The sequence below is a fragment of the Aptenodytes forsteri genome, unplaced genomic scaffold, assembly GCF_000699145.1.
Source record: "Aptenodytes forsteri isolate BGI_AS27 unplaced genomic scaffold, ASM69914v1 Scaffold11, whole genome shotgun sequence".
In the NCBI taxonomy this organism is placed as follows: domain Eukaryota; kingdom Metazoa; phylum Chordata; class Aves; order Sphenisciformes; family Spheniscidae; genus Aptenodytes; species Aptenodytes forsteri.
In genome coordinates this window covers 2,065,721-2,086,781 of record NW_008794155.1, presented here as the reverse complement: position 1 = coordinate 2,086,781, position 21,061 = coordinate 2,065,721, and the positions used below count along the sequence as shown (strand labels likewise).

Here is a 21,061-nt window from a genome sequence, read left to right as displayed (position 1 = left end):
TATTGAATGTATAGTTCACCGATTTCCAATTAGTTATCTGTCATTAATAAATCAATAACCTGCTTCAATCCTGATTTGGTTTGAACTACATGAACTAAGCAGTTTTTCCCTACAACAGCTTATTGTTGCAAACTGCTCCTTTCAAAACACCATGTAGTTTACATAAGTGAAAAGCAAACGGAGTTTGCTTAGGAAAAGTGTGTTTGTTCCCTTCCTTCTTCAAGGATCTAGAAGTCTACACTGACAAGCGGTGTGGTGCAGTAAGGGAAGAGCAGTAGAATGAAACAGCTGGTAAGGAGAACCCAATATCCACACTAGATGCATTTCAGGATTTTACTTCACGCTAGCTCTCTTCTTCATGCCCACTACTGGCTGAAGTATATTAGCTGGCTCAGCTTCAGAGGGTTTTTGTGCTTTTTCTCCTACCAGTTCACTTGCTTCGACACGGCTCCATGTGAGCCAAAACACAGTATGTGGGGGTGAGTGGGAGACTCGCTTCAAAGGTGCTCTCCTGATCTGACCTATCTTATGTTGACGTGGCAGGAATGCCTGTTGCCTCTTAAGTACCAGCCTACTTCTGGTGAGCATGGAGAGAAAAAGGACAATTTCGTGACTGCCCAATTCATCACAGGAACAGATTGTTTTTCCATGTCATATACAGTTCTAAGTGATGTTGATGAAACCTGTTCTTTATATGACCAGCAAACAAGTAAGTTCTTATTTGCTCCATTATATTCTTTTCCTAAAATGTTCCATTACGTTTGACTCAAACTTTAGATGAAAAATTTTACTAAATGCAAATACCAAACATGCTTTTTCTTACAATCTTTGGATGTCTGCTTGCATCATTTATGCACATACACTCTTCAGGTGGTGCGTACAATAGAAATGCCTAAAATACACAGCTAGCTAATCTTCCGCTGTGGTCCTCATCTCTTGAGCACATTTAATAGAGTAAATAAGCAATATAGACTTTAACTGCACAAAACCAGGCATGATAATCAATAACTTGCCTTTTTGGACAGAATATTTGCTCTGTATTTTCCATAAATATTATTTAGATAGATGGATGTTTCTGAGTATGGCCTAGATATACTGTACAGACATTCACGGAATATAAGAAACCCTAAATTCATATGAATGGTGAAAATTAAACATTCACATATGGCTTTAGCTGATATCATTTAACTGCAGCTATAATCATGACAGAGATGTTTCATTATTTGATAGGAAAACCCTGTATAGAGACAAAGATATATAAGAAAGATAAACATAATGAACAAGAAATTATAGTCTGTACATTTTTAAATTCTGTTAAATGTTATTAGCAATCAACTGTAAGTCACAACTATAGCAAATAATTTGTCATTGTAGCTCCAGCTCCAAGTTAATACCAAGTTGTATTCATTAATGCATAATTTAAAAGTTAACATTAAAACAATTTTAAAAAGCAAAGAGCTTTCTTTTTCAATAGTGACTTAAAGTAACAGACCTTGCAGAAGGCCTTAGAGTTAACAGTCCGAAATTTTTCTGTTTACTCTACTTTTGTTATACTTGCCACATTCCAGAGATTCATCTGATCCATCTCCACAGTCGTCATCATGGTCACATACAAACTGTTTGGGAATGCAGACTTTGTTATGGCACATGAAAGCATTCTCATCACAGGTGTTATTAGGAGCTAAGGAAAATACAGTACATAAAAATAAATGAAACTGAGAACAGTAAGATATACAGCAATTTTCTTACAGAAAGCTGCAATGAGAAGTAGTTAGTCTGAGTGGATTCAATGGAAATAACCATAACTTTTGAGTCATACAAAAAGCACCACACAATTCAATAGCAGAAAAAGCTAATCATCACCACAAAGATAGCTAAAGAAGTAAGGATAGCTAAAATCTCATGTAATCCCAGACAGAAGGGCTTCAGAAGTTGCAGACGATGTCTACAACTAACCTAAGGTCTGTCTCTGAGGAAAAGAACATTTGGGAAGTAGGGATGTCCTTCCTATGTTACTCTGCTTCTGAACAAAAGCTCTTTAAAATCTGTAAATAGTCAAAATATAACTCAGCCTAGAAATGGTAAGTGATAGAATATGCATTCAGTGGAGGGAACATATTTCAATATTTTTAACCTATACCATTTTTATATCCATTAATAAAACAAAACCCCTAATGAAACTACTACTGAACTCCTGACACTTCTAATAGAAACGTATCTGAGAAGAATGGAAGTAACAGTTTACAGGGCAAGAGATGTCAAGATCTGAACAATTGGCCAGAATAAATTGGAGACAGAACTGTATCTCCCTTTTTGATGCACAACCTCCCTGACATGCAGCAGCATTTTCTTCAGGAAGAGGAATAAAAATGCATAGTCAATAATGTGCTAATTTTAATTAGTAAACATGCTGTAGAATGTCTATGACGTGACACACATACTGATCTTCAGCTGGTGTGCCTCAGTATATACTAACAAAACCTCAAGATGTTAGGCTGATTAAAACATTGAAGGATCCTGGTGTGTCTGCTCACACGTGGTCCATCAATCTTTAGAACAATCTTGACAGTATAAGGGTATGAGACTACAGACATAAACAGTATCTGGATATTGTAAAGGCAAAAGTACCACGAAAAGAAACACTATACATTTTTAACATGCGAACATACCGCAGCCTGCTGTCGACAGTTCATCACTTCCGTTAGGACAGTCTCTCTCACCGTCACAAAGCCAGTGTTGGGGAACACAGGCATGGGAGCCTAAGCAACTGAACGTATCTGCTGCGCAGGTCACTGAACCTGAAAAAACATTACATGTGAGTGCTGAACATGTTTTAACTGATTTTTTTTTTTTTTTTAAATGGGTAATAACGGGGTAAGGGGGTTTTATTTTAAAATAAAGCTGAAAGAAGATTTTGTTCTGCACGGTATGATAAACGTACTGGCTAAGACTGTATTGTACAGTAAAATTTTGACAATCTACTATTTCTTCCATTCTTTCCATTTATTCAGTCTCTTAATTTTCTGCAAGGAAATTTAATTTACCATACTTCATGAAAACTATCCAACAGAACAACTTTTCAAACCAATTTTGGTCTTTATATTTAACTGCATGTTTGGACTGATCAAACAAAGGAAGTCATCTTGTAAACCACGTAATCCTCACATCGCTATTATCTATGCCAGGAGGCTAAAGGTATTCAAAACTTGCATGAGTCAGCCCCATATAGAAGAGAACAATGTGCACCAAGTACAACAGTAGTGGGAGTAAGAAAAAGTCTGATGGTTCTAATGCAAGTAACGCAACATATTGTTTATTTGACTAATATTTATTTTTTTTAACAGGCGTTTCTCCATTTAAGAATATTATATCCTAGGATTAATTTTACTCTGTTTGGAAGTAAACTTTTGCGCGTTCCATCACTTAATGTATTCTCTTAGATAAGTAAAATATACTTCACTAAAAAGGAGATAGTGTAGTTTCTGCTTATTTTAATTAGAAATTAATAAACTAGTAAAACAAATTTTAAAATTTGATTTTTTTACTATTTATGCAAGAGAGAACTTTTGTTTACTTATACTCATTTGCCATTTTTTGATACTTCTGAAGTTAAACTTCATATTAAATAAATATTGAAGTTGTAAGACTGAAAAATCTGAAGTCATCTTGATCTCTCTTTTCTTCTTGCAATTCAGATCTGCCTCCTGTTCCTAAGGAGAAATACAGCCTTAACTCTCCCCTCTTCATAACTGGTGTGGATTTTTCCCTTTTCAAGAGACGGCCTACAATTTTATTGGTGGGCTTTCTTCTAATAAGAGATCTACAATGTATTGCAAGTCAAGATATCAAAAGAAGTAATTCTGAACAACCTTAAAAGAAAAAAAAAAAAAGGTATGTTGTAGTGACACTTTGCAATTTGCTGGCCTTTTGTTTTCCCCTCCCTTTTTCTATTTTCTGCTCTAAGTTTCCTATTAAGCTTCAGGCCTTGATGTTTCTTAGGGTTTCACATTGTTCTATAGTAGTCCCAGACGCGGTGCTTGTCTTCTCCTTTTCCTAGGGGAGAAAGGCAGGGAGAAATCTTCCCTTTCAAACAGACATTGCCTCCAACTCCCCAGTCCTCAGCATGACCTGAATACCATGAAAAAATGTATTGTAGATGGATGTCAACTTGAAGTTAATGTAGTAATTCATTCATATTTCGCCATATTAGAACAGTATAATTTCCACCTTTGCCCTTTTCATTTGTTGGCATTTGTACATCTGTGTGTGATTAAGAAACTACTTTAACAAACCACAACTCTGAAGATAACCTGAAGACATTTCCTCTCTGTCTACTTAATACTTCCAGTAAAGTTATCAACAATATTTTTACTGTGGTATCACACATGAAATATGGAATAAAATACTCTTTGTTGAATGGGCTTTAAGCAAGAGGATTTTTGAAAAGGAACAAATATTTAAGAGTTAGAAGTTCACATTTTAAAAAGAAAATCTTAAAATACAGCATAGATAAGGATGGAACTAATGTATAAAATATCGTGAAATTGTGACAATATGACTTGACACAATGTGATTTTCTTCTGAAAAGAATTCACTAACACATTTCCAGTCAACTGAGCCCCAGAATGAAAGCAAAATTTTCAATTCCTTATGCAATTTGAAGGGTTTGGGAATTTGAGAGGAATATTATGCAATAATGCTTATGACTGTATATACAAAAATTTACAGGGAACAGGAGAAAAAGCTGGGGAAAAATAAACAACTTTAGAGTCTCCAAGCACCTACCACTGAAATGTAAAACTCAAATAGCGATACAGGGGTTTTACCTCAAGGATGGGAGAAAAGTTTGGCTCTCCTTTTGCCCATGCTGGTGTGCCATTCATATCTTCACTGACAGACTACACGCAAATCATATAGTCCCCGTTAAAAGGTATCTAGCTGCTGGTTGGAGCGGGCTGGGGGAGGATATTCTCTAATACCCCATCCTTAAAGCACATGCTCTTTGGAGATGCTGTACTTGTTCCCTTTCCACCACCTTCTTAGATCACTTGGTCTCTTTCAGAACGTATGATGTGACACAATACAGAAAATTATTCTACTTACCACAAATAGCATCACTCTCATCTAAACCATCTCCACAGTCATCCTCACCATCACAAGTCCATTGCTTGGAGATGCATTTGTTTGCAGAGCAAGCAAATTGATTCCATGAACAAGACGAATCTAGGAATGACACCAGCCACTGCATTTGTTAGGTTCACAACAGCACTGCGTTCCCGGTATTTTCTAGCATAGTTTAGGAACTTCCACTTGTTAGGTTCACAACAGCACTGCGTTCCCTGTATTTTCTAGCACAGTTTAGGAACCTCCACACTGCTCCTTTCTGTCTTCCCAATTTTAGTGTATTAAAACACTCAAACATGTTATAATCCTAATCTTGGTATTCAGGATGTTACCAGTTTGTCTAAGAGTTTGCATTCACCAACACATTTATTAAATAAATAAATAAATAGTAAAACATTCAAAATGCTTTCATTCTAATATTTTGAAACATTTTTCTAGTGGGATGAGGGCAAACACAAAAATATGTCTGGTTTGTGTATTTCACATGGATGTTATAACTATAGTGAACTGCTTTATTTTGATAGTAGGGCAGAGGCGGCCCAGTTCAAACTTTCCAACACAGCCTTCCTCTTGGTATTGCAGTACTTAATTGCACCTTTAAAAGATTTCATGTTCTTTACTCTGACAAGAAAAATTCTTGTGTATTTGCATTCTGTTGTCCCATTTACACTTTTGTATACATTGAAAATAATGGCATGCTTCTGCATTTCAAAATCAGTCTGCACAACTGTTCTAAATAAGTGCTACTATTATGACCTTTCCTGAAAACTTCAAACCATCCGCTCCTCCCAGACTTCTTTCTTTAAGAATAAAATTTATTTTGTTTTAACTGATGACAACAAATTTTAATATTAACAATAAAAAGAATTTTAGGTAATACAATCTGAATTTAAAAGTAGAGTGTTGTAACAACTACCTCAAAATGGGTAAGAGCAATATGTAGGAAAAAAAAAAAGTACTAAAAAAGCCCTTCCCTCTCTCCCACAAAAATCGGCTAATAGGTTTTACTTTATTGCATATAAGTATGTATGTAATAAAACCTGGAAATGTAAACACTGAGTCAACACAAAGCCCACAAAGCCTTCTGATTTTAAAAGTGCACAGCAGTCCCTAATTTTGAAGTTGTAAGATGTATAGCTACAATGTAAACTGCAAACCAAACATGGAAGCATGTTGATAGAAACTGGGTCATGAAGAGAGTAACGTATAACTTTCAGTCATCTTAAGTGGTAAAGCAAAGGAAAAAAAAAAAAGGAACATACACATTTTAGGTTTTATTTAAATGGGGAATAGGAAAATTTGATACTGCTTTTGCTGTTCTGCTACAATGTAATTATAGAAGTAATCCGTTCAGGTAATCCATACAAATTTAAGTTAAAAGACCAGCTCTTGCTCGGAGCAAAACCAACCTGCATTGCTCCTCAGTTAGATAGTGTTTAAGAATCTTAAAAGATCTGAGACAGAATGGACCCTTAACCTGGTTCACAGTTTATGCTGTATTTTATTCACACCACTTTTGTTGTTACTTTAAATAATTATACCTGTATGGCCTATGATGCAAAGAAATGTCTATTTTTATGCCATAAAGATCTATTTCAGTTACTTCCTGTTGGGGTCACACAACATTGATACGAATTGATTATATATAAAACTGTCCTAATGAGGAATTATGAAGAATTAGTGAAATTGTTATACATTAAAGCAATAGAAAGTCTGTATATAAATATATCTTTAGGAGAAAAAAAATTTTGACAGGGCTTTCATTCTGGCATGAGATAGGGTTTAAAATATTGGCAGCGTGAAGTATTAGAGAGTTGAATATGAAAATGAAGTATTAGAGACCTTTTTATATAGGCTCTAGATTCAATCTCTGAGATATAAATGCACACTTCTTTCTGTTTTCAGAGTGCATTACTGATTACAGAAATACAAGTAAGATAAAATTCTCACCACAGTGCAATTCATCTACTCCATCCTCACAGTCTTTCTGCCCATCACAAAGCCAGGTGGTCAGAATACATCTTCCACTAGGACAACCAAAATAATTTTCTTCACATGTGGGTTTGTTTTGAACTGTGATAAAATAAAAAATGTAATGTAAAATGGTCTCTACTAGTATGATTAGGAGCCTAATACATTTCTGCTAAATTTCTGAATTCTAATGGACAACAAAGTGTTTATGTCTAAAAATGCAAAAAAAACCCCCTACTTATATTATTTGTGTTCATACAAATTAGAAAATAGTGATAGTTAAGTAGTTTAGGGAGCTGAAATACTTCATTTATTCAGAGAAGAATCAGAGCACAGCTTCAATCTAAATTAAAAGGACCTATAGAGGAAAGTAGTTCAGCTTACAGGTTTTGAGCTCAGGTAGATCAACATTGCTTGTTGTTTTACACCAGCTGAAGAAATTGCCCTTGTGATCTATCTGCCAGCATCTACAAGATAACCTAATTGTGGCAGTATTTTTGTCACATTCACTGGGATAAGCTACAAATCTGATGCATGCACTGACTAACTGGAGTTATACCACTGATGTTGGAGCCAGAAATTTAGACTTTGTCACCAATGAAAAAGTTCTTCTTGCCTTTTTTCTTTGTAGAGTGTGAAAGTCATTTAAGATTTTACTCTTATGAATGCTTAGAAAACAGACATGGGGAAAGAAAACATACCATATATTTAGTTTCATGATATAAGTACAAATATTAGTCTAATGACTAGGTTATTTTCAAAACCTCAAGCAAGGTCTTTGCTTGGGAAAACCCAGGCCATATAGACTAGTTCCAAGCACTGGAGATCACTGAAGCTCTCTGCTAAGGTTTCTATTACTCCTTTAATGTACTGGGGCTATCAACACTGTTTTTGTTCCCTCCCACCCCTCCACCCCCCTTAAAAGAAAGTTAAAGTTATCATATTTATGGCTTCTACAGCTGTATGAATAGAAAAAAAGAATAAAGAAAGAAGTGGGTTGCCTATGATGACTGGGTAGATATTAAAGATTGTCTAAGTATAGCCACCCCTAAATGAGTTTTTGTCTTAATTTTCTGTAAGAACAATGACACTGAACAAAGACTGTTAATGGGAATTATCATATTCATAATAGAAACAGCACTCAAAAACTTAATGTTCCAAAGTTGGTCAGTTTTGAATGAAATGGCAAACGAAATCACATGTAGGTTGAATCGGAATGGTATTGTTTCCAAGTAAAGGGAGGAATGATCCAGGCAATTAGTCACACATTAAAATGATGGAACTTTTTTGGCACACATTTGAAAGACAGAATAAAGTAATACAAATAAATGGACGATGGAATAAAATGCAACATTAGTTTGTTTATGCAACATTAGTTTACTGAAGCTATAGCACACTGCCCTCAAAATCTTCTTTGTTATGGAAAAAAACCCCTATAGACAAAAGAAATACAGTTGTTATGGAAAAAGACCACTATAGACAAAAGAAATACAGTAAATCTAAGCTATTTTGACCTCAATGAAGCTTTATACACAGCAAATTCTAAAGAATTATTAGATAACCTGGAGAATATGGAGATTAGAATGAAAAGTATAATTTAATATGCATCTGGTTTATAGGGAGGATGAAAGTTCTTAATGTCAGGTTGATTGACGTTAGTGCTGAACTTCTAAGTTCCTTCTGGATCCTGGTAATATTTTCATCAATAAAGTTGGCACAAAATATATAAGAATTCTAACAGAAGCTTTTGGTGACACAATGGGCTCATCACACAGAAAAACAGAATATTAAATGGGAATAATCAGATGATGTTAATCACTAGTCTAGCAAAAATTGGATGGTAATTAGTAACATAAAATCAAAGGTTTTATTTTTACTAATTAACTTTTATTAATTAGTGAATATTTATTTTTACTAAATAATAATTCTTAGAAGAAAGAGAGAGGTATTGGTCACAGGAAGACAATTACCATCTAGCACGAGTCAATTATGAAAACAAACATAAACAAACATTTAAAATGTATTTTCACTGATACAAGGCAAAAGTAAGACTTCATCTGATATACTGGATACTGGTCTGGCATATTCAAGAGAGATGCAGGTTGAGATGACTAAGATGACACAAACAGATATCCCTATCTTGAAAGCAGGCATTCTAAAATGCCTTGGCTTACTTGCCATTGCAAGTAACGAGTAAGGATATGATTACTGAAGGACTACGAGGTCCTTCTCAGCATAAGAACAGCTATAAAGTGGAATACATGTAGACCAGAAATTAAAAGAATGAATGAGGTTCTGGAAGATGATAGTAATAGGAATACTATGAGCAAAAAACACTACTAATTTTTAATTCTATAGATTTTTGTATAAAAGCTCAAGGTACAGGAGAGGAGATACAGGCTTAACATCCCCAGGTGTTTTGCTAGTGCACTGTCTTCAGTTTGATCAGAATTTCACATAATGGGCCTAATCCTACAAATATGTATCAATAAACCTGTGTTCATTAAAGTGTTCTCATTCTAAATACAGTTTATCACATTTATTTATAGGTATGTTTACATATTGTACTTAATATTCTCAAACTTAAATGAGAGGTTCTGAATAATAAAAGAGCAAACACATAAACGCCGTCCTTCATTAGGTAAGAATTTAATATTGTGAATAATTCATTGGATAACATTAAATATGGTATTAAATGTCTCAACGATCGGGCTTAAGGACTGTATAATCCCTAAAAAAAATCTTACAACCCCAAACAAATTAGAAAATAAATATTTATTCATAATACAGCTAGATATTTATACTCATTCATCATTAAGAATTTGATTTTGTACAACACTGCAGAATTTAGGGTAACCCAAATAACCTGTGAAATAATGAAAAGCAGATGCTAAAACCGTGATTATGAGATAATGAGCATTTCTCAGGGCTGCAGAAGAGACTTGCACAAAAGCACTATACTCCTGCATGAGGGATCTTTCTCTCCATTGTTACTAGATAGGCTCAGAGGGCAAAACTATTTAAACATTTAAAATTTAATGTTAACTTCTGAAGTTCATCAACACTTACTCCGGTCATTCTGATAAAAATTGCATCATAAAGTCTCACGGAAGTAGAGGCTCTCCTTCAAATTTATATATGCATATATCTTGAAAATCTATGTTTCTAATGTGTTAGTATTCTGCCTTCTCACGAAAAACTGTCAGATGAGAAATCGCAAAAATAAGACTTTAAAATGTCAAGTAAGTTTGCTTCTTGCTTCTTCTACATAAGATATTTACCTCAGTTGTTCTTGTTGTTATTGGTTCTTTGCTCACCTTTATTTTAATAAGTTTTTCATATGATTCATTTTCCAAGACACTAAGATTATGATTTTTTTTTTCCTACATGTCATAAGGGTGTAATGTCTTTCCCATAGGAGAGGAGAAAAAGACAGGGAAAACCTAGAAAATTACACAATCTCCAGCTGTAAATTCCTCTTCCTTTTCTGGAAGCGTACCATCTCAGCCCTGGGACTGGGACTCACGTGTACCATGATCTCTTTGTACTGGCTGAAGACCAGAACAATCACAAAAGCAATAACCCTGGATTCTACCCTGGCAACCTACCCCAAGTAGCTCAACAAAATAAAAGAAAAAGTTAAAAAAGTTAACAAGAAAAGAAATATCATCCACTAAAGTAGTAGCTAATAAAAGTTCCCAAGTGATTGTGCTGAAGCTTGATGAGCTTGACATTTTAATGACTGATGTTTTACTTAAATAAAAATGATTAATGACAGACCTAACCTTGAGGAAATAGAAAGCCAGACATTACAGTTTTCTTCACAGAAATGCATTAGTAATTTGTAATAATTTGCATAATCTAATGAAACACAAAATAAAGACTGGTGAAAAAAACTGCGTTCAGCATTATATTAATCTCTGTATTAAATAAAACAATATTGACTGAATAAACATTTTGCAACACAGTTAGAAAAAAGAACCAGAAATATAGGAATATCTTTTTCAAAAGAAGTAAATCAATTTTTTCTTTTTTTCTTTTTCACAGTTACCTGGGCATTTCAGTTCATCTGTATAATCTCCACAGTCATTAGATCCATCACATATCCATTCTGGCAGTATACAAAGTGAAGTCGAATTACAGCTAATAAATCCTGAAGATTTTATTCCAAGTTTATAGAAGTTCGCACAGTTCGTATTATCTGGAAAGAGACACTGAATTACTATATCACACCTAATACAGATTGAGAGCCTTATAGTTTGGTTTTCAGGTTTAGCTTGAGTTTGCGCAGGCCATGCAGCTGCTGGTTTCTAACTAGTAATGACTATGAATTAACTGCTATATAACAAGGAATAATCACGGAACAGATGCTACGATGCAGCACAGACAAACACGAACTTACTACAGTTCTTTTCATCTGAAGCATCTGCACAATCAATGATCTGGTTGCACTGTGCTGATTTTCCAATGCAAATCCCATCTGCACAATGGAATTCTGTGGAAGCACACGTTGAATCTGTAACATATGGTTATAAAAGATGTAAATTTATGTACTAAACAGACTCCTCAGATGCATATTATATGTATTATGTTTAAACCTTCTACCTGTTAGGATGAGGCATTCAGAACACACTGTACCTTCCACAGCTAAAAATTCAGTAGAAATATAAGATCTAATAAACTTGAAAGCATAAGTTTCTAATTTTTAAATTTATCTTTTGAGCCTAAAAGTCTCTCTCTAGGTAATTCAACTCAATTTGAGATAATCACCATGTGAGGAATGAAGAAGCACTTTCAGGACCATCTATGAATCTCTCAGATTTCTTTCATGTAACACCAGGTTGGGGGGGGTTGCCTATATGCTTTTCTCTCTACTCATATGCAGCTACATTATTAAAAACCATGCAGTGCTTTCAAAAAAATGCTAGTTACTACAGCTACACAGATTTTAGCTATACATTGTGCAATAATTTCCCCTCCAATCTTTCTGAATTGTAACTAAGGATTTGTGTTGTCTGCTAGCTAGTCTTTATTCATTGGCTGACACACAGATACAAATATTCATGTTTTAAGACATAAAAAGAAAAACAAATCTGATATAAAAAGGAGAACAATTCTGTTAAGTTTTGCAAAGGACACAGACATTGCCATACATCTGAGAAGCAAAGAAATAGAACACTAGCTACTTCAAAGAAGAAACAGTGCAGCAGATGCAGAGAAGAAATCACCCATCTTTCAACCTTTCCGTCTGTGGTAAAGATACTCTCTCATTTATTACTTCACAGAAGCAGCAGCAACTGTATTTTCTGAGTTTTCCATAGCCAAAACCACTTTATTTCTAGAGGACTGGAGGTGTAAACCGAAATTGGTCTTTGTATCAATCCCAGCATATGCTCTCTCAAACATACCAGTGTGCACCTGCTTGTTTTTTAATTCTAACAAAACAAATCCCAGCACCTGTAATTCCAGCAAAGTTATACGCATTTTCTAGCTACTTCTGTTTACATAGTAAGTATTTACAGAGCAATATTCTGAAATCACCTTGGAAGTAACTGTCATTTACCTTTACAGTCAAATTCATCAGAGTTGTCACCACAGTCATTTGCACCATCACACACTTTGTTACTTGAAACACAGCGACGATTAGAACATGGCTTGAAACCCTTCCGACAGCCTCTATTTTCTGGAAAGTTAAGTACAAGCACATAATTTCATTTAGACACTTGATATATAATAAAAGTAGCCTTACATTAAAACCAGACAAACATTCCAGGAAAACATTTTGAATGAAAATGCTACAGGAAAAACTTCCGAAATTGTTCATTTATTGTCCAGCAGAAGAACTTGGACTGAAAAACAGATAAAGAATAAGAAATGGAAAGCACGATGAGAAAGAATGAAAGAATGACAGAAAATGAAAAAGGAAAGCCTAATTCCCAATTTTCATTATCTTGTGGTATAAAAAGCCCATGTGCTTTAAATGCATTTGTTTAGACACACTTTTGTCAGGCATGTGACAATGTTTGCATATAGCATCAGTAATTCTATCATATAGAATGAAACATACCAAATTTGCCCTAAACCAAAGTAGGAATAAATGGAGAGTAAAACAACAAAAAATATTAGCAGAAAAGTTTCTGGATTTCTGAATACCAGTACTGCAGGTGTTCTGCTCAAGTAGGTACACTATTGAAGAAGGTATGAATTTTACATATGTGGATATGTTTGAAAATTCAGGAATTATTTACTAATGCCCTAGCCATTGTAGAATTCATGCCACAATAATATATAAATGATGTTCATTGGGTTAGTTAATCAATAATAATGAGTCCAGCATCCTGTACGTTATCAGATTCAGAAAACAACATACTGCATATGACCTAGTGCATGACAGAATCACAGTTCTTTCTGCTTTTTCCAATGTGTAGCAAAAAGTTCAGTATGGTTGATTTAAATCAGGCAAAATGTCGCACTACAAATTAATATAATGTCCTTCACAAAATTATGTGGCAAATCCATGGAAAGACAAATTGCTGGATCTTGCATTTATATTTTTTCAATATTGTATAATAAAGTATAAAATAGTTTTAGCAGCTCGCTAAACCTCAAACCTATACTAACATACAAGAACTTCTCTGGAATGACAAGAAAGAGTATTTTGAGATTCTTCACCAGCTACAACTTTCTTATTTATTCCCAGATGACTTTCTCTCTATTCCTTCAACCTACTCCCCTCTCCTAACAAAGTAAAAGAAACTATATGAAATCTTAATCTTTCTTCCATGAACTGTGAATGAAATAAATGACTAAAATTAATAGTAGAGAGAAAGAGGTTTAATACATACAAAAATATAGCTGACTGGCTATTTTTGTGGGGGGGGTGGGGGTTGGGTTTTTTTTGGTTTTTTGGTTATTTTTAATTACTTCTTATGTCTAAGCAAGATACATACATGAATACAAATATGTCAACACATACTTAGTAAGGAAACCTAAGAAGGAATTCACAGACATCAGTCATTTACTTTTCAGTGATGTGAAGCTGTTACTTGTAATTCAAGGGCCTTTCCCCCCCGGTAACTAGAAGTGTTTTGTATAGTCCAGATTCTTATTCCCTTGTCTGATGTGTTGTCTTTTTTTTTCAGATTCAGACGAACCAACCTCCTTAGTTATCTACGTGTAGATGATCTGATGACATGACATGATCAAAGCAATTATCACACAGAAGTCTGAAAGCTAACAGCCACAAATTGAACCCCCCCCAGCCACAAATTGAAGATGAAAGAAGAAAAAAAATTACATAGTATCAGTTGCTATACTCAGGTGGTTGGTGTTAATCTTTGTAAGGAAAAAGAAAAAAGAAGAAAGCTATTCCATTTCTTTTTTCCAGTATCAACCTTGGCTATTATTACAGTATCAACCTTGGAGTTGGACTCAATGATCCTTATAGGTCCCTTCCAACTTGAGATATTCTATGATTCTATTAAAATGGCAGAGGTGAACTCCAGGAATTAAAGCAGACATTTTCATAACACTATAGAGGTGGCAGGTATAAACATAATGGGGGGGTTTGAAATGACATGAAATTGTTCATATGGGAAACAGAAGAGATACCAAGGCGGTGATACGAATATACAGAAGAAGATAAAGGCCAAGAGTTACAGGCACACAGGTAAGAAGGAGATTTCACTTAACATGCAGGATACGTGAATTCAGTAAGGTGACCCAGTGATTTAGGGAAATTATTTGAACAGTAGTGTTTTAGATGCTGCAGCAGGCAAACTCAGTTGGACACAAAAAACCTGGAATTGATTCAGTTAGTGATTATCAGGGGGGAAAAAAAAGAAAGAAAGATCGAATCCCTTGGGAAAAATATGAAAGTAAAGAGTAGACACCCTTGTGTCTAACTTGTTGCAAGATGCGGACTGATTGGTGGGAAGAATAATGACATTATAAACTTAAACAGAAAACTGAGTGGAAAGATTTCTATTACACAGCCATTTGTGTATTTTATAATACTTCTATTTTTGTGTTTTCTATTCACAATCAGAGAAAATCTTATTAAATACAGAAAACTAAATCAAAATTGCTAAATTAAAGCTGAAAATACTCCATTTTTCATCTTTAAGAAAGCAGCTAGCTGTTGTTTTCCTTATTTTTGCTTTAGAAACAGAAATATGAGAACATTTGAGGTGCTTTTTTAAAATGTAAGTCAGCTAATACATGAAGCTTGCGAGGAAAATATATTCAGGTATAAGTAATTCTATCCATATAATGTCAGGGTTTTTTTTAATGTGCGAGTTGGCATTTTCTTCTTGTGCATCTTGGCAAGCAGTTGGTATGAATAAGTAGAGAAGTCACAGAGGAACCAATATAAGCATGTGTAACTAAAATAAGAATGTGAAGGTGAAACATCTGGAAATACTTACCGCAGTAGAAAAGTTTCTCATCAGACTTGTCCTTACAATGAGCAACGCCATCACAAGTCAGCTGATAATCAATGCATTCACCATTTCCACATTCAAACTCAGAATAAATGTTGCAAGTAGAATTTTTAGCTAAAAATAAAACACATTAACACGTAATTTTGAATAGCTTTTACACTTAGTGAAAAGGAGAAAAATGTTGGCTGCATTTAAAACATCTCCTACACAGTTTTTTAAAACCTGCGTGCAAAAAAAACCCACCACGGCATCAGAACTTAAAAGCTTCTACAGAGTGATGGCCTGCAAGACTGCTATACTTCTCTGTAAATTTGTTGATATTATGCAGGATTGAGGACTGATATCTACATAGCAAACAATTTTCAGAAATTTTATGTTGGGGTGAATTCCTAACCAAGATAAGAAAGAGTCTGTAAAAGAAAAATACATAGCCAAATATCCATGAAGGAACACGTAGCGAAGCAACTTAAAGGCAGTGATTCTGATAAGATGATGACGTTGTAACTACCGTGCTCAGCTATCCTCTACCCACACATGCCTCTCCACAACCCCCAGCTCGTATGCAACCATTTCTTAACAGATGTTTAAAAAAACCTCTTCAACATAGAACATCCAAGAGCAAGAAGTAAACGCTTACCATTACCTAGCAGTTAATTTGAACTCTCAACTCTGTTTTTGTGGCAGTCTGCAGCTGCTCAGTGTGTACACAGGTACCAGCATCAATGTACTACATCCAACGTTGAAGATATAGCCTAACACCCAATGAAGAAAACCTGCTGTTTGCACTTCACCTATTTCTTTTTATTCACAAAAAATCATTTGTAGACATGTAAATTTTTTGTGTTTTCGCCTCCTCAGAGTGGATGTTTTATCTATTATTTTAGAAGAGAACAAGATGGACATTTAAAATTTTGACTCCTGCTTTCTCTTGCATATGGATTTTCTATTAGTTCAGTTAAAAAAGTATCACAAAATTTACACAGAACAATTTGGTCATGAGCTTTGTGATAGTACATTTACTTCATGTGTATGGTTCTAAACAAAATATCAAACTTGAGAGGAAGGAGAAGTATATAGGACTATTCAAGAGGAAGAATAGGGAAATGATACCTAATTATTATGCCTTTTTCTTGTTTCCATTATAATTACTTCAGCACAAATTCGGAAAGAACTGATGTCCGCTATATGCAAAAGTCAAGCTAATATAAATTGAAAACATTTCTTGATTTGATTCAAACATGAAGAAAAAATATAAAAGAAGGGCTGAAATTATAGATTCTGGACAAGGTGAGATCTGATCTTGAATATGATTTAACAATCCTTTAAATGTTAATCAAGTTTATCGCAGCATTTGTTTTTCTCTCTTTTTTCCCCCATTTTTTGGCATTGTCAGAACTTAGATTTTTAGGAAAAGTCATTCTCAATTACATTTGTAGTTCACCTAGTTCAGCATCTCAGACTGCAATCTTTAGAGAAAGATGGCAAAAAAAAAATCAAAAGGTATGTATACATTTGTATATATACAGTATAATCTGCCCTCAGTTAAAGTCTAACTGAAAACCCTTGTAGATATTGCTTCAAAACCTGACTTTCAGAAACAAAGCATTTTAATGCCTTTCAAAACAGTTTATTTGATTAAAAACAAGTAGTCTGGGTAGTCTTATTACCCATATAATCATCCAATCCCTCTTTGAATTTTACTGAAGCTTTGTCTCAAGAATCTTGACTGGCAGTAAGTTATATAGTCTAATTACACTTTGCAAAGGCAGTTAATTCCTTTTATCAGTTGGAATGGCTAACTTTCAATTTAATTGAGTATCCCTTTCAACTGTGTTACGAAAAAAGAAACTTCTGATCTCACAGCTAAACTATAAAGTCTGTCTTTTTTCCATCCTTCCTGTGCTAGTCAACCCCAGTGTTTAATGTCTAAGTCTTTCTTTTTTTTTTTAAACTAATAACTCAGACGAACATTTCCTGCAAACATTCTACAAAATAATTTGGAAGATGGAATCTTATATCATGGTCTAGATGAGGATTTAAACACTGTTTTACCTAATAGCGATTTTAAGATTTGAAATGCTTTTGTAAAAATATAAATGCTATACATTATTATAAAATAGATTATCAGACCTATGAATTTATCTGATTGAACCTCTTTCACTTCCACTGCTGATCACTGCCTCAAAAAGGTAAAGAAACAGGTGAGAAAAAGTGCTTTAATTAAGGTTCAACTTCAGTAACTCATCTGATATAGCCCTAGACAGACCCAATGGATGCATGTAGATACTTTTATCTATCTCAGCAGTAATTATGATAAATATTTAAAAACCATAACTATTACTAAGAAAGTAGTATCTTACTACCATAAAAGCAGTTATGTTTTTCATCTTGGTTGGGTTTTTTTCAACCTCTTTGGGATGCCAGCAGCCATCTTTCTCTCCCACCTCCAAACAAACCAGGACTTTTATTGCATTCATGCAATGAGTTTAAATCTTTACATGAAATAAATAAAGCCTATTACATTTAATGAAGGTAAACTGAGGATCAGTGAAAGATTTGTCTCCATGCTGCTCCAGACATTATGAATTCCAACTCTTCTTTGTATTTCCTCTGATTCTAATTAATCTAGGAAACTGAAACGTTTATGATATAAATACCTTAACCAAGCATTGAAAAACTTTTAACCTGCTACAATTTGATCCTGTCTTCTTTATCAGCCAATGAGGTTTCTGCTCTGCTGCGAGGAAGTAAAAAAACCCATTAGGCTCTTGCCAGCCTCGCAATGAAGGAAAAATTCCTTGCCAGATTCAGAGAAGGCAATGGCAGTTAATTCCAAGTCTTTAGCAATTCCTGTACTTCAGCATACTCTGTCTCATGGGTAAAGGGATGGGGGAATGCTAGCTCAGCAAGTGACAGACCTGACCCACAAGACCAAGTGCAGACTGGTAGGCAATGGAACTTAAGGAAATTTTCCGGCTCCAAGAGGTCTCTTGAAGGATCAAAATCAATAAAGCCTGACAGTGTGGGAGGGTGAAATAAGGTGATTATATAAGGCTGGTGGCAATATTCCATCTGCAGGAAGCAGAAACATTTGGCTCTAGTGGAAAATATCTTTTTGTAAAGTCTTAATTAATACCTTTGAACCATTAACAATCAGATATCTGTCCATACAATCTCAATTGATCTCTGGATTCTGTTACTGGATTAAAAGTCTGCTACTCTGAAACAGTGTTATAGTTTAAATTGAAATCTTTATCACTGCAAATCATCTGTAAAATTCATTGTCTCTCAATTATACAGCTAGACAAAGCAGTTTTTGAATAAGAGCTGTAAATGTAATACAGGTTAATTGTACATTACTTTAATTGCATCTTGACTCTAGATCAGCAGTATATTCTCTGTTGTGAAACATAAGAGTTTTAACCCTCATACTTCCATATATTTAATTACAGGTCTTTCTGTGAAATCTCAGTGACCTTATAATGTACTATGTAAAGACTTAGTTTACAACTAACAACAACATGTATGTGTGAGCCAAAGGTAAAGGTGGAAGGTGAACTATGAAGTGTGTGAAAGTGCAGAACAAAACTGTAGCAATTCACGTATTTGTTTGGGACATGTTGGTAGCTACTGTATGATTATACTGATTATCTGCATAATCGGTTTCTGGTTTCATTTATTAGCAATATTTTAGGAAACTAAGCAAGAGGCAAAGCTATGGATCCTAAATAAACATGACAAAAGAAATCTTAGGATTAAAATCTTAGATACGATAACCAAGCAATTAGCTTGGTATGGTATAAAACTAATTACAGGCTTCTCACAAAGCTATGTAGCTGAGCTGCCAAACTTAAGAATCTGATTCTAAAGGACGAGGGTCTAGCCGTAATGATGCCTTAAGCCAATTTAAAATCACACCAATACTTAAAGGTGTAATTCTACCCTTTCCCTCATCACAGTCTTCTTTTCTCACTAGTTCTCTTTAGCTGGCTCTAGTGATCTTGCAGTGTCAAGTTGAATGAGCTCTGCTCACTGATCCAACTAAAACTAGGTGTAAAACCAAAAAATCCTGATTCCCAGTCAAGCAAGTTAGTTAAATCATCATTCAGTTACACAGCTGTTACTGCTGATGAAAGGCATATGGTGGGAGGGAGAATAAGACTGTCCTTAGCAGAAGCACACTTCTTGGTCTTCTTCAACTGATCATTAAACAACAGTATTCTTTCCTGTTATGAAAATACTATTGACTCAGGTGTACCAGGAAAGCCTAATATCATTGTAGCACGAAAAATATCAGTGGCATGTCCAAAATAACCTCTAGTAGCAAAGGAGTAGGTTTGCAAAATAACCCGTACAGGTATGTCAACGAAGGACTATATCTCTTCATGTCCCACATCAACACAGCTCTGCATATACAGACTAGCATTTTAAAAGTGACTCTATCAGTAGAAAAGAAGCCACTTGTTAGGCTGTTCAGGAGCAACAGACTGCCACAGGAGAGTCTGAAGCAGGAAAACTGTGTAAGCTTCTAGCAGGATGGTAAATCTTGCTAAATCATATACAAAGCTTAAATATAATTTTTCTTGAATTTTATAGTGCCTCTCTACTGTTACGATCAAAAAATTTGATTTAGAGAAAGCAGGTGGGTCAAAGCTATGAAACTGAAGCAGCAGAACAGGCATACTTGGCAGATATGGAAGTGGAGAACTTGATCTAAGAGTTGGGATTTCTACCCCACAGACATAAAGGTCCGATAAACCACTGGAATTTGGAAGGGGTCTCTAACTGTGACAGAAGAGATACAATACAGTGACATTAACAAAGACATAAGGAACCACACGGTTCCCCCCCAGCTTTCCCTTCATTCCAAATCCAGCCAGCTACACTTGTTGAGGGAAGAAGCACAAAGTTATGTTCCACATTATGAATGTGGGTCATCCCGGGGGAAACAGCACAAAGTTTTCCAGTGAATTCATTCCTGCTAAGGCACAGCATTAGCAAAGTGACAGAGATTTTCTCCAAATTATTAGAAAAGCCAGAAGAGTGCAGAGTGTGTATATGTATCACATCCTTCCAAATTACCAGCATATACTTCCATATTCATAAACATCAATTCTGCATAGGGACAGTGTGATCTAAAAAAGCTGCAATGGATGACCATATATTCTGAATCACTTGTGAACTACGAAAAATGATGAGCCAAGGAGAATCTCCATCCTTTATTGGATGCAGGGGGGAACATTGTCACCGAGGATGAGGAAAAGACTGAGGTACTTAATGCCTTCTTTGCCTCAGTCTTTAATAGGCAGACCAGTTATCCTCAGGGTATTCAGCCCCCTGAGCTGGAAGACAGGGACGGCGAGCAGGATAAACCCCCCATAATCCAAGAGGAAGCAGTTAACGACCTGCTACACCACCTGGATACTCACAAGTCTATGGGGCCAGATAGGATCCACCCGAGAGTGCTGAGGGAGCTGGCGGAGGTGCTCGCCAAGCCGCTCTCCATCATTTATCAGCAGTCCTGG

General features: G+C 35.1%; 1 protein-coding gene across 1 annotated transcript in view; it reads right to left on the bottom strand.

Annotated features, from left to right (window-relative positions):
• LRP1B (LDL receptor related protein 1B) overlaps nt 1–21,061 on the bottom strand; it is a 676,318-nt gene that overhangs the window by 136,804 nt on the left and 518,453 nt on the right. Inside the window, exons 48-55 of the mRNA XM_019472156.1 lie at nt 15,522–15,650; nt 12,659–12,778; nt 11,498–11,611; nt 11,147–11,296; nt 7,075–7,197; nt 5,104–5,223; nt 2,670–2,798; nt 1,559–1,681 (exon numbers count right to left, since the gene is read on the bottom strand). Of these exons, the coding sequence (XP_019327701.1) occupies nt 1,559–1,681; nt 2,670–2,798; nt 5,104–5,223; nt 7,075–7,197; nt 11,147–11,296; nt 11,498–11,611; nt 12,659–12,778; nt 15,522–15,650 (1,008 nt within the window). The remainder of the gene's footprint in view (nt 1–1,558; nt 1,682–2,669; nt 2,799–5,103; nt 5,224–7,074; nt 7,198–11,146; nt 11,297–11,497; nt 11,612–12,658; nt 12,779–15,521; nt 15,651–21,061) is intronic.